Here is a 15,476-nt window from a genome sequence, read left to right as displayed (position 1 = left end):
AGAAATGGTCAAAGGAAACTTTAACTTGATGATATGGCTATTATTTGAATAACTCATACGTAATATATAACAGAAAGTAAAACTATAGTTCCGTACCATAGAGTACTGTATAAATAAGGTGCATAGTACAAAAAAGATACTGAGGTTCTATAAACAAACTATACAGAACTATACTCAAAAAAGATGATTTATAAGTCCAAACAGCACATCTTGGTCATAAATCCAAAGTTGTTAAACTGTTAAATGAGGAATATTTGTGGTTACTTTCCTATCACCATGACAACATACCTGACCTCTACAATTTAAATGAGGAGAGGTTTATTTTTGATTCAGTTTCCATGGTTTGAGTTCATGGTTAGCCAGCTCTTAAGGCAAAAAACAAATGGTAGAATGGCCTAGCACAGAAAAGCTGCTCAGGTCATGGTGGCCAGAAAGCAGAGAGTGAGAGAAAGAAGAGCTGGGGACAAAAATACAGGCCCCTCCCCAGGTCACATCCCTAGTGACTCACTTCCTCTGACCAGGGCCCACCCCCTAACAGCACATTCAGCTATGAAATCAGTAGTAGATTAACCAAGAAATACGTATAGCAACCCCATGATCCAATCACTTTCCACATATGAGACCCCTGGGGGGACATTTCTGATCCAAACCATAATAGTCAGCTTCTTTCTTTCCTCTGAGCAAATCTCTCATAGATTTAATTTTTCCCATGCACTCTTTTATCTTCTTCCTTTGCTTATACATCTGATCTCACTTCCAACTTCCATGAGAAACATTTTTAGATGGGAAGTACTTCAACTTCTAGGGCGCTCCAATGGTGCACTTAACTATAGGTCCACTCAACTCACCTTTTTCCTTCATTCTCTGAGAATAAGGCATCCTTCCAGACCAAGATTAAGTTCCCCCAATCCCACCTTTGGTCTTGACTGTGCCTCCTCATCACCTCAGGCATCTTGAACCACACTTATGAGCCCCACCTTCCCTTTATCTGCAACATCTCCTCTCCTCTATGGTTCCTCTTCAAAGTATTCAAGCTATACCTTCCCCTCCACATTTCTTACCAGAGGCATGTGGTATTCAGCCAGAAGCTCAGGGATCCAGAGTTTTGCAAACTAGGACAAGGGTGAGGAAGAAGTGTGATTCAGCAATCCATAGAATAAGGACGGTGCCCCAGTGCAAACCCCTAGTTTTTGGAATATGGAAGGGAGGAGGCTGAAGCTGGCCACTTGAGCATTTACTGCATCAAGAATCAGTTTTTCTGGAAACTGAAGCAAGAAAAAGTTCTCAGAGTAGATCAATGGTTCAAGATGTGGGTGAACAAGGGGAGGTAAAGGCCAATCCCAGTCACCCCTTGGTTTTATCTACTATTATTACTTGAAGCTTCTCACATCTTTAGTTTCAGCCCTGACCTGTCCTATAAGATTCACACTGGAATTATACAGTTTCCCGCTGCTTTTTCATTTATGATTTCAAACTCAACATTTCTCAAACAGAACTTTTAAAATCCTTTATTCTGTTAATCCTCTTGAATTCATTATCTTAATTAGAAACAGTGCCATTCAATCAGGATTGCAATCTAGAAAAACCAGTTTCCTAGGTTTCTTCTCCTTCCCTTACTCAATACATATAATAAATGTCTTAAATCTGATATTTTTCTATATGCCTCTAGAATTTCTCTAATTAAAAAGCCTTGCCACCTCTTCCTTTAGACTGCTAGTATCTTTTCACTAGTCTACCATTCTGAAGCTCATTCAGCAGTAGGGTGGAGCTTGATAACTCTAGTAGTTGACATCTAGTTTGTTCCTCCTTCCCAAGTGTGTGTTCCATGATGTCATGTTGGCAGCTTAAAATTGGCACAGAGTGGGTATTTACACCACAGAAATCAGCAAACACTATAAATAAGAATCTTTTACTTTCCTACTGTAGAGAGATGCTTATTAAACACATCTACCAGTAAAAATACCACTACCTATTTCCTATGCCTTGGCCAAGCTGACTTTTGTTAAGACACCTGATAAACTATGCCACTTTTCTGAACAAAACTTTTCCCAACAGCCAATAAATAATATCTAAGATTTGTAATGCACAGAAGGCCTTTTATCATCTAGTCTCTCCCTAAATATCCAGCTGCTCCCATCCTTCCTTAGTCACAGTTCATGCCTAGCACAAGGGTCACAAGCTAATTATATCAAGTCAAATTTGCCTCAGATATGTTCTTTGTTTGACTACACACTATCTTTAAATCTTTTAAGCTAAAAAAATTGTAAAACTTTTATTCTAATCCTAACTCTATATTTCTGACTTCTTTTGAAATATTACAGCATGTAACCCTTTTTCATGCCAGTAAAACAACAATTTGCAGCAGCTGCTCCCTTTGAGAGACTCACATTACCAGTTCCTATCATGGATTTATTAAATCAGGCATGTACACCTACACCTTTCAGTTCCTGTTGTCTGTTACCTTATTGGTCTTTTTGCAGATCATCTCATAAAGTCTAGATTATTATCCAAAACCATAGAACCTCACAGAACTTTTTTTTACATTGGCTATGCTGATGATAGTATACTATCCTTGAATGATCTTGCAAGGAAAAGAGCAGAATAATGAATACAGGAGGTAGAGACATCTGTTTCTATGAATCAGAGTCTCCATGTCAAAGCAATATAACTTTGCAATATGACATAAAGGAGGGTCTGTCTCAAATTTTTGAGACCTCTGGGTAGTTTAATATAGATCCAGTCAGTTAACTCTCCAGTGAGTCTTGAGAAGCCTATTTTTTCAGCTGGCCTGGGAAAGTAAAAATCAGGAGAAACTTACCCAATGTTGACACAAATTTTGGTAGGTAGGTTTGTAAGCAAGAGAATCATTGTCTTAATTTGAGAATAGATTTATAGTTTACTAAGTGCCACCTGCTGTCCGAAAATAAAAACAGAATAGGCCAGTTCTGTCTTTAGGACAGAACCACCTATCCTTTTAAGGAGGCAAGAAGTAAATGTATGAAATAACTAGAGAATAATATAAAGCAGCATTGGAAAAGTGATTGTTTTGAATGTAACCTGTGCCTACAGTATTTGGGTGGGCAGCAAGGGATGAATGAAAGAAGAGTATACACTATTAAGGAAGCTACATCTTGCAGTATGCCTTAACTGGCAAAGATATAAGGCAAGACCATTTTTCATAAAGGATTCCACAAGAAACTCAGGGAGAGCAGTGTATAAGCTGAGTGTGTAAACCTGTGAATGAGAATACCGACTAAAGAAGAAAAGACTGTGTGGTCATGGCTGGTCACTGAAGACCAATTTATTTGGTTTTTGTAAAAAAAAAAAATTCCTTTTTGGTGTCAAATACTCAAAAAGCCAAATTAAGGAAACGTTCCTTTTTAGACAATGTATGTAGATAGCTCTGGAAAGCATTTCACATTCTAGATGTAGATAGCAACCTTTTGTCTCTATGACACAAGTGAGACTAAATAATACTCATGGGTATTTCTGTGTATCTTGGACATTCCTGGCAGCATTGACAGAAAAGAAAATAAGAAAGGAAAAAAGTAAGCAAAGTAGAAGATGCAAATGACAGGAGAGAGAGAAAGGACAGAGGATGAGCTGCATGGTAGAACGCAGACAGTATGACCAATCTACCCAGGAAGCCTGTGCTGCAGGATATCCTTCTCCAACACCGTTAGATGGTGAAAGAGTTTCAGGAACACCTCTTCCCAAAGAAAGAATGTATTTCCCAGATCTGGGTTCTTTTCTTCCTGGGACAGACTGTGACAAATTGTTCACTTACAACTCCTCTCAATTCTAGGCTTTCTACTGATTAAGTTTACGTTCATTTCCAGGCCCACTCCGACCTAGTTCTTCCTTAGCCTCTAGGTTTATTTTTAATTTCTGAGATTATTCTTTCCTGTGTCCAATTTACTTTATGAGCCAAGTTGCTCATTTCCTGCTGTTTTGCTTGTAGCTGCTCTCTCTAAATGTTTAACAATGCTTATTTGCTCCTCCATCCTAGCAACTGATGAGCGATGTGTAGCCAGCTTTCAACTATTCAGAGGCTGATGCAACCTCTGAGGGAAGGAAACAGGTTTCTTGGAAACTCCTCCTGCTTTACATGTCTTCCCCATTCTCTCTTCTGTGGCTACTTCGCTTTAGGGAATCCCGCATGCCACATGGGAAGGAGGCAAAAATAATGAAAAATAGTAACTCATTCATTTGTCAAATAGCCAGTAGTTATTTTTATTGCTTTTATTTGTTTGTTTTTTAGTAATGCATAATGGGGGGCTGGGAGGTCAATGCCTCCGGATGGGTAAATAACCGATACCCCAAACCAACCACTATTTATTGGATACCTACAATGTAATGGGTGTATACAATGATACGAGGAGCAAGGAGAGATTCAGAGATCAGTGGAAGATTCAGAGCTTGATCACTCAGCAGGTAACGGATGATGAATTATTTTTAAAGAGACTTAGAAAATAAAAGATATATACTATTGATTGAAACAATATTTGTCAGTTTTGTGAGAATTTTAATAAGTCAGGTTTCGTTCCCGCCAGTTAAAATGAATATAAGGAACTGTTTGTTTTTTCTTAAGTATAACAGGACCAGTATTTCCCAATCTTCTGGAATTTTACTCATCTCTTCCGCAACATAAATAATTTTCCTATTATTCTAGCCTTCCCTATACTATAACTCTGAATCTTACTTAAGTTCACACTCCTCTGTGTGTCTAATGTGCTTTCTGTTTCATTGTTGAGCTGAAAACAGACTGGATCCCAAATAACCTACATTCCAAGTTTGAAAAAAAATTTAAAAATTCATTGTTCAGGGTCTGCTTTCCCAGAAGTGCTGCTTAATACCTAGAAAGTTCCCCGCATCTTTCACCTATACCTGCTGTTTACACTCAACAGACCTTTCACCTGTACCTACTATTTATTATCAAGGGTCGTTTTGCTACTATTAATCTCTCCATAAGACCAGAAGTCCTCATTTACAGACCGAATACTCCTGACAAAAACAAATTACCTTCCTAGGACCTAAATGAAGTTGAACAAATCCTGTTTGGCTTTGGTCTTTAGTCAACTCCCTTATACAGTACATACATAGTAAATTTAACTATTTGAGACAGTCTTCTCTTCAGACACTAGAGCTTAATTTAGTGATATGGTCTTTAAGATGGTGGATTGACTGTTTTTAACCTTTTAAATAATTATTACTGCAGTCTAGAGAATTCATTTGGAACCCAACACATACTACTAAGTAGTTACTAACTTTATATAGGTTGATCTTCCCACAACACTTTAGTCTCCTCTATTTTTTCTTAGATGAAACTAGGCGTGTTATAGTAACACAATTTAAGAGCCAAGCTCTAGAAACATAATACCTGGGTTTGCATCTTGGCTCTGCTACTGAAAACTGCATAACTTTGGGTTTGTTTTTTAAACTCTTGATGTCTCTGATCACAACCAGTTACAGATTTCTTTGTTCCTTCTCCACTCCCACTGCTTTACTTGACTAGCCTTAAAAAAAAAAAAAAAAAAAAAAAAAAAAAACAAACTCTTGATGTCTCAGCTCCATCATGTAAAGATAATATTTATCTCTCAAGGTTATTGTGCAAATTCAATAAGTAAATCTGTGTAAAGTGCTTAGAACAATGGCTGGCACACAGTAAGCATTTCACAAACATTAGCAATTCTGGTAAAAAGTGGCAATAAAACAGACTGCAATTGGTATTTGATGAGCTCTCTGCTCCTTTTCTTTCTAAATTTTTATGATGCCTTACTATCTTTCTAATTTTTGAACATTCATAGGTCCCTACACTGATGATGGACACCCAGTTCTCTGAGTTCACACCGGACATCACTCCCATCATGCTGGCTGCTCACACCAACAACTATGAGATCATCAAATTGCTTGTCCAAAAACGAGTCACTATTCCCCGTCCTCACCAGATCCGCTGCAACTGTGTGGAGTGTGTGTCCAGTTCAGAGGTAGATAGCCTGCGCCACTCCCGTTCTAGACTGAACATCTATAAAGCCCTAGCAAGCCCTTCACTCATTGCCTTATCAAGTGAAGACCCTATCCTAACTGCCTTCCGCCTGGGCTGGGAGCTCAAGGAGCTCAGCAAGGTAGAGAATGAGTTTAAGGCTGAATATGAAGAGCTCTCTCAGCAGTGTAAGCTCTTTGCCAAAGATCTACTGGACCAAGCTCGGAGCTCCCGGGAACTAGAGATCATCCTCAACCATAGAGATGACCACAGTGAAGAGCTTGATCCCCAAAAGTACCATGACCTTGCCAAGCTGAAAGTGGCAATCAAATACCATCAGAAAGAGGTAAGTCAAGATCATCTATGCTTTTAGGACAGCTCAGAGCCTCCAGAGTACAGAGCAAGAGAGAGAGCAAGAATCAGCATTTTCCTAGCACTTGGACTTCTAGTCGATAAATAGCTAGACAAACCTCATAGACAGGCTCATTCATCCAAGACACTGCCTTTGTGTCTTTCTTCTATGACCAGAAAGGTAGCCACAAGATTCTTCGAAAAGCACTCATTCATTCATTCATTCATTCATTCATTCATGTTTAGGATAAAAACAGGCACTAGCCCTACCTTTGTGAAACATAGAAGCTAGTGCTAAACACTAAAGGAATGGTCATTTAGTGAATATATTATTGCAAACTACGATAAGTACCCCAAAAGGAACAGTGTTCTGTGATAGCACATAGCAAAAGGTTTTATCCTATATATTGGAGCTATAGACAGTGATGAAGGAAAGCTTATCATATTATATGCTGGTGACTATAAGCACAATGGGATTCCCCTGGCAGCCTTTAACAATACTAACATATACATCTAAAAGATGGATTCATACTCAAGGCTTGTAGTTCTGTAAATGGCCAAAGCAACAATCTGCTACAGTGTGACCTCCAAACATAGGGTCCACCTTTTTGAAGGAGGTCAGTTCAAGCAGATCACAGGTTTGACTTTCCAGTTAAACCAGATTTACAATCTAGTAAGTGCTTTTTCTTGACCTCTTATCAAACAGTTCTGGAGAGACTCATAGAAAATCTAATTTCTGTCTTTAAGGAAGCACCATAATACCTCAGAAAGTTACAAGAGCTGAATTGGGCCAACTGTACATGGAATTCCAACCCTCTAGCTGTGTGAACTCAGAAAACTCACTCATATTGCCAGGGCATTAATTTCTCATTTATGAAATGGAGTTAAAAAGTTTATCCAATTCATATGGCTATTGTGGGAAATAAGAAAAGCTAATATTCAATGTAGGGCATGGAAAATGCTTTAATTTACATTTCCATATCTCTTCCATTCCACCTTGAGTCAGATCCAAACAAGTGGGACTGAGACATATCTTGCAAGTGAAGGTTAACTACCAGTGCTATCCTTTCATGGATTCAGCCTCTGAAGCAAATCACATTATTTTATGTATGTTCACCTGATGGTATATATATATATATATATATATATATATATAATTTTTGCTCCTAAAACCTGAATACATTCAAAATGTTTGCCTTTCATGGTCACTTTGACTTTAGATAAGACCCAGAAATCACATAGGGTCAGATCCAGTGAATAAGGTAAATAAGGAGACAGTCAATGTTTTTGTGAGCCTGTCTTTCCGTAGGATGCTACTCAGTAACAGTCATTATTCTTGATCACACCTCCTAAAGACACTCATGAAAGAGGATTTCCAGAACTGCTTCAGAAAGTGGCAGGATGATGACATGTTTAAATTGAGGGGGAGTATTTTGAGGGGAATTAATGCAATATTTCTTACTGTAGTAACATTTTTAACATTCACCATATATTTTGATCATACATCATGTATTTCTATTAATGATATGTATTAGTTTCAGTGGTTTTCTACTTTGCATATATTGGTATCATACTGTCAGAAAGAAATCACAGCTATCTTTATAACATGAGTTGTTTCTAAGTGACAAAATGGTTAATGTGAACAGAAAATTTTAAAAAGATACTCTAAAATATGACTGAATATGGTATTTCTTACTCACCTGGATATGAAATTTAACTGCTTTAGGCTTCACCCACCACCATGAAAGTTGAAAAAGTGTTTATTTTCAAGATCATTTTCCAACTATTTTATGTCTGAATCTCTTCGCTCATATAATCTTTAGTTGCCACTTTTAGTTACTGTTCCATTTGGAAGCCACCCTGACGTTTTTCTCACTCCTATGGGGATCTAAGTGGCATATGGCCATGGAATCACCCTTGGCTTCTATTTAATTTTCCTCCACCCCTCATTAACCTGACATCATTTTTATTCTTTTTGTCCTTTTACTATCCTGAAACTATCCTCTCTGTGTTCCTTGTTTCATAATTTTTCTTATTACTGCTATTATAGAGTATTGTCATGTTACTACCTGGTCATACACTTCTTAGTCATCATTATACCAACCTGAATTTGTTAAGAAGGTGTATTTTTTTCAAAATTATGCATCAGAGATCCCAAAATTGTCTCCTGGGGCCATTTGCTGGATGCATTAAAGTGGAAGGAATCATTTTTATTATGGTAAAATATACATTATTTAAAGCTTGTTACCTTAACTATTTTTACATTTATAGTTCAATAGCATTAAATACATTCATGTTGTGCAGCCATCATCACTAGGATTCATTTTTACAGATGGGTAAGTTCTGAGGTGTCTTTTTTCAATAATGAGCCAATTTAATTAGCTTCGTATTTTGCAGAACATGTTATTTTTGTAAAACTGGCAAAGGAGCACGTCTTCACTATTCAAAATTATGGATATTCACCAGTAAAACATAATCAATCTAAAAATATTGCATGCAAAAATCAACAATTTCAAGCCTCGTTCTATTCACCAATCATTGTAAATCAAATCAATGAGAATCCTTGCATTTAATAACAGATAGAAACATTTCAGGCAAAGCGCACCAGACTCTAAGTCCAGGTTTCCAATGAAGACCATGTGTGACACTTAACTTCCATGAAAATATGTCCTAATGAAGAATATACTTTTATAGTCTTGTAAGTCCAAATATAGCTCAAAGTTTAATGTCCTAGTCAAAGACTTCAGAATCATTTTGAGACTTGTCTATCTTGCTCCAAATTTTCCAAGATAAATTATCTTAGCAATAACCATTGTTCCATTTTAGCCAGTTTTATTATCAAACAAGGCTACCTGATTAGAAGTTCAGACTTGAGAATTCAAATGTTTCTTAAATTGCTTTTTTGTTTTTATATCAGAAACCAAACTCAGGACCTTGAATTTTCCAGGCAGATGCTGTGCCACTGAGCTATATCCCTGGCCCACCTCTTAAAATTTGTAGTCTAATAATACTGCTTTGATTATGTAGTCATCAAACTCTATAAAACTCTTCTGACTTATAACTTCATTTCCACTATAAACTAATCCTCAATCTGCAAATTACAATTTGTTTTTTAAATCTCAGGTTGTGAGTCTCAAATGAGTGCAGCTTCTAATTTTTGTCTGTTCAATCCACGTATCTAGTTTGAGGATGAGTAATCATTTTAACAAATCAGCAATGTCTTTGTTTGGGGTGTTTTGTAATTTTAACCTTAGTATGCTTGATCAAAATTATAATCATGTGAGTTACTGAGGTTCCAGTAATTCAAGTGTTTGTGAAAATTTCATTTTTAAGTCTCTGATTCAAGGTAGCAGACAAGGTCTCTTTAATAAATATCCACAATCTACTCTTTAAGCAAACATATATACAGTTCTTAAGGACATAAACATACAAAAAGATTATGATATTGATCATTTATAATATTATGAGATGGATTTGATCAACAATTCCTGCTGGGGAAAAAACTCTCTTCCTACACGATATGATTAAACTAGGAAGTCAATCTTTATATTGGACACAGAGGAATGAAACTTAACTTTATTCTTTCATGATACCTATGGCAAGTGAACAAAATCTTTCCATGTTAGAAAAAATTCCTCAAATTCCTTGGAGCCAATTTATGTAATTCATCAAGGAGAAAAACATATTTATGTCTTAAGTAAGTCATATTCAAGAATCGGAAGTCTGAGAATCACATGTTGAAGCCCCTAAACAAGTTAGAGATATTTTTTAAAAGTATTGTTTGTTTTCCAGGTGAACTTCAAAATCTGAAGTTTGGTAAAGGAATGGGCAGTAATTCTTTCCTAAGGCTAGGGTTACTCAAAGAACAATTTCCTCTAGACATACTAAAAGAGAAAAATTTTCTTCTTTCGTTTATAAGTTGGACCTTGTATTTCTATCCTCAGGGATAGACAGGATGCTTCTTTAGTGTCTACAGTCAGGAACAGAACAGAGCAGATCTTCCTCACTCTTTAGTGCCATCCCTGATGACATTCTACTCAAAAAATTTTTTAAGAGTGCTGTAATTCTAACCAGGACATAAAGAAATGTACAGCATAGGTAGCTAATTTTTCAATGGGTAAAGGTATGGTGGGAGAGGAGCACCAGGGAAAACGATCCAAAGCTAAGCTTACTCACACTTTAAGTTTCAGACAGTCACAATGTTCCTTACACCCTCAGCTGAAAACATGTATTCTAAAAACATGTATTCTATAGCCAGACATGGTGGTACATGCCTGTGATTCCAGCACTCTGGGAGGCTGGGGCAGGATGATGTAAAGTTCAATCCCAGACTGGACAATTAGTGACACAGTGAGACCCTGTCACAAAATGTAAAATAAAGGGGTAGGATGCTGGACACATAGATCATTGTGAAAGCCCTGGGTTAAATCTCAAGAACTGGAGGTAGCAATATTTTTTTCTCTAAAAAATAGCTGTGACACAGCTGATTTCCAAAGCTAGGTAGGAGTTTGTCAACATTAAAATTTTAGAAGATAGTGTTTCAAAATCCTAATGTTTCCTCAAATTTAAGTAAGAATATAACAATTAAAATGATTATTATTCCCATAATTTGTCATAATGTAAAGAGCATGTATGCTTATGTGTTTACAGCAAGAGATTTGGTTAATAACATCTTTGATTAAAGGAATCTGAACAACCTGGGTTTCATAAGTGTTCACCCAGTAACGCACTTTACACAAATCCTTGTTTCAAAGTAAAAAATAAATAAATAAATAAATAAATAACTCTTAATGTGTTTTCAGCACTTTTAAAAATCACTAAAATGAGCTATGACAAGAGATACAAAGTTAAGTGGTTTTACTTACCTTGCTAAAAGGATACTCCCTTCTTCAGAGGTATTATGGTGATCATCTTAGAAAATTCTTTATTATCTTGAAGAGAGGTGATACTGAAGACCAATAGACAGCTATTATGTCACTATGAATAACTCCCAAATAACCTTAGGAACTAGAAGCTATTTTTATTTTTGTTAGAAATTTCAGTCAGTTGGCTGGTTGGTTTGTAAGCATTACACAGATGGAAGGAAAACACGTTTTAAAAGTTGTTGGAGGGAGCAGAGTTCCTAAGAAAACAGAAAGTGTACCCAAGAGGAATCACTAAATATTTATAGTCCATTAAGATGATGAGGTTATCTGCATAAAAACACAATATTCATCCTACTTGTTGTAAAAAATAATTGTAAAGATCTGTGTGGATCATTGTAGTTTAATAATATTCAGAGTTGTGTAAGTCCCTTAGGGGAAAATCTTAGCCTTAAATGTAATACAACTTATTATTTCCTGAAGAGCTTTTTCTTCCCTATTCCTAATAGGACTCAAATAGGCTCCCCCTAAAAACTTAATTTGATGAAAAATAAGCTCCTAAGAATGAAACAAAAGCCAATTCTAAACTATACATAGCTTTGAAATGAAGTAGAATAAGACAGCTCTGATCTCTTAGAAAATGGTTATAAAACTCATGGATAATCTTTTCATGTCAAATAGACTTTTAAGTGTTCTCATCCAGACTTTTTTCAGATATCCATGGAAAGTCCTGATTCTGTGTACAGTAGCCAGTTCATTTTCAGACATACCAAAGAATGAATAATGTTTCATTTGTTCCTTATTATCAGTGAAGATAAGCAGAAAAATTGTCATAATTCTTATTTTAAAAATGATTTTTTAAAAATATGTTCAGGTTTGTTCCAGATCATCTGACAAGCCAAAAGTAGAACCTCTGACTCTGATACAAAATTTTCTCTGATTATACCCTGCTATCTTCAGTTGAGTGGAGTTCTTTTACGTCCCTTTTAGTAGCCTCCAAATTCACAACCAGGTAATTTAAAATGACCACAATTTCTTTGCTTTGTCATGAAACTTTATTAGTTAAAACATCTTAAAATAAAACAATAAAATGGTTTGGACTAATATTTAACAAGGATGAAAAACAATTATAATCTAATAGCTAAAAGTAATCATCACATGTAAGTACAGAAGTATATAGCCAAAGTACATATGGATGAAGACTTGTGCTACTATTTAATTGCCATCTACCATCTTATTCCTCTTGGGTTTCACACCCAATCCATTCTACTCTCGATTCCTCCATTCCATAGAAGAACTGCCTTTGGCTCTAATGTCAAGATCCAGCAAAATGCTAGTTTGATATCTATTCTTCTAAAGAAGACTCAGGATTCGATCAGCAGCATCCAATCAGTGGCTAAGTTAGTTAATACTTCTTCCTCTAATACAGTTTTTAGATTTTATCAGTGTCTTGGGGTTAGCTAAATTGCGTAAGACAAAAATAGGTTGGTTCATAAATCTGCTTAGGAACAAACCCCATACAATGGCCTTCTGCCCTAAATGGTTCCATAACTTTTTACAATTTATGAATGTTCTACTCACTCCTAAAACATCTGCCCCCTTGTTCTTATTTCTAATTATTTTTTTCCTAAATTTACTTTTATCACTATTAACTATTTCTAATTCTGTTCCACATAGGAAACTTTAACTAGTAAAATAATCTATTTCGAGTAAGATTACATTTTAACAATTCTTAAACACATATAACCACACAATCAAAAAAAAAAAAAAAAAAACATCCAAGTACATGTGGTCCCAAGCTGCCATTAAAGAGCAGTCTTTCCAGGAATCCTGTAAGAGGCTATCCAGACCCACATACTACGAAGTTGTAGCATCTTCCTGCTTTGACTCTTAAGGAGTGTATTGGTAGATGTTTTACAGGCTGATTCAAGTCTTATTTCAAGGTCTGGAGCACTTTTACATATTTTTCCAGTTGTTATATTAATGAATCGCTTGAATGAGTAGAGTTAAGTTTTCTCATAATATCTTAAGAGTTTTAAAAAGCTAGCCAAGTCCATATTCTAGAGTTCTACTTGGATAAAAAGCTACCTTTCAAAATGTATCATGTGCAAGGAACAGAACATTCTGAAGTTCTTTTCAGGCAGAAAGCTACCCTTCAGGATGTATCATATTTCAAGAACAGCACATTCTAGATTTCTACTTGGACAGATAGCTAGAATAACATGTCTTTTTTCAAGCTAAGTTGCTCATCAATTAGAATTTATAGCAAACTAGTGGTCTCTCTTTGGATGTGTTTCCTGATCTTGTCCAGGTATTTATGCTTTAAACTGTATTTTCACACAAATTATAGCCCAATTTCCTAAAGCCCAAATTCCCTATGGGGAGTGTTCGTCTTCCCTGGCTGTCATAAACATTTAATTAAAGCATAAATTCTATTTTTCTAACTTATCAGTTCCTTTGTTACTATATTTACTCAATGTAAGGATACAAAAATATCACTAAGTGTATAGATTTCCTTGTTTAATTGCTATCAGTAACCTTTGTAAAACTGTTCTCACTGGTATGGACGTCGAAGCTGGTTCTTGGTTTCTCACTATTCTATTGAGGTTAAATTGGTACAGTTCTTTTGTAGTGCAAAAATTATATGCCTTTTGGAACATAACTGTGTATCACTGGCAAAATAAGGTTTGGTTTATTCAGTAATTGTAGCAGCAAAGTTTCACAAACTGCTGCCTAATATGGCTACTTACCCTCAGTCATTGTTTGAGAAGATAATTTTATTTTCCCTATTGGTGTCTTTGCTTGCCCCTTGGGTCCCTATTAAATTCTTATCATTCTTTCCACACAGCTAGAAGTCTTTCATACTAATATGTTAAACTACTCTATGCATTCTAATTTTTCTAAAGGATCTATGATAGTTTTTCTGGATGTAACTATCACTTTACTAAATTTGTTAAATCACTTTATCCTGAAAATCATGCTTTCAAACCGACATGCTTCGCCTACTATTGGTCATCCAAGTAAGACCTGACCACATACTCTAGTTCCCCACATTTATATTTAAAGATTCATTGTTTACGTATGAAGACCTGACTTAATATTAGATGCAACCTCTGTCATGTGGTTAGCCCTGAAGTCATCTGTATTAAATGCTATTGTAATTTTTTGACTGTAATATGCTCTAGCACTCTATATAAATTAGTGTGGTCTAGTTCCCACCAGTGTGGATTGCCTTCTGCATATCACTTCCTCACAATCCGCATATACCACACTGCTGATGCTATACATTTACATATTTACCTAGTTTGTTAGCTATGTCATGAGATGCAAAGACCAGTCTCTAGGACGGCAGTACATAATGTGCAGGAGCCTTGCTGAAGGATAGCTATTCTTCCAAATCGAAGTGAAAAGGTGTATCTGGCATGGAATTAGTATAATTGGTGAATTTCTTTCACATTTGTTCCCTCTATGTTTTGAAGTGGGAGTGCTTCAACTACTGCATTTACCCCTTCTGGTATATGGAGACTTATCATGGCTAAATACCAGCCCATATTTTGTTTACATTCACTATTGTTCCTACTTCTCAGTATTACTAGGATGAAACTGTAGCAGGTTCACCATAGCAAGCCTACCAACTATTCATTTTAAATATAGTTGTATGCAAAAAGATACATTCTATCCACTCCCCTTTGTAAACCAGCACATCTAGGCATAAATGACAAGTACTTGCCTTCCACTGGTGAAGTCTTTGTAGAGCTTCATGTAGGCATTCCAGTACTTCTGTTATTTGGTATAATGTGCCATTTCCATTTGGGGAACAATATTGTAAAGTAGTTGTGATGTGGGTCAGCATTTGTAGGAACAGTTCTGCACGGGAACCTCTTAGCCCCAGCTTTTTCAAATGTTTCTCTCTTGCAGCATTCATCTAAATATCCTGTAGTGTATCTGGTAGGTGCCATTCTTTCAGAATTACCTCCCTTAGTCCATGGCAACATCCTATTCAACAAATCTTCTCTTAAAGATCCAGTAAGGGATTATATATTTACAAGTACAAGTATCCTAAACTTGTCCTGTTAATGTGAAGATAGTCTCTGTAGTATCATCAGGGAGTTACTGACCTTTTTATTTGTTTTTTATTGTAGAACGGTGAAGTTGGGTCTCAAGATGCCAGAGGTCCCAGGGCTGCAGTCTATTGTTAGGTTAAAGAGGTTCCTTTCTTTGCTATTATTTGCGCCTATCATGATGAATCTTAACAGAAGAACCACTTCGCTAAAGTTAGA

At 36.1% G+C, this 15,476-nt stretch overlaps 1 protein-coding gene across 2 annotated transcripts in view; it reads left to right on the top strand.

The window, feature by feature from the left end:
- Positions 1–15,476, top strand: part of Trpc5 (transient receptor potential cation channel subfamily C member 5) — a 301,642-nt gene that overhangs the window by 166,358 nt on the left and 119,808 nt on the right. For both annotated transcript variants that reach the window (XM_023564159.2, XM_003467566.5), the window contains exon 4: positions 5,808–6,329. In XM_023564159.2, coding sequence (XP_023419927.1) covers positions 5,808–6,329 — 522 coding nt within the window. The remainder of the gene's footprint in view (positions 1–5,807; positions 6,330–15,476) is intronic.

This window comes from Cavia porcellus, unplaced genomic scaffold, assembly GCF_034190915.1.
Source record: "Cavia porcellus strain 051 isolate PalLab524CR breed Dunkin Hartley unplaced genomic scaffold, mCavPor4.1 scaffold_3, whole genome shotgun sequence".
Taxonomy (NCBI): domain Eukaryota; kingdom Metazoa; phylum Chordata; class Mammalia; order Rodentia; family Caviidae; genus Cavia; species Cavia porcellus.
This window is presented reverse-complemented; position numbering and strand designations above follow the sequence as displayed.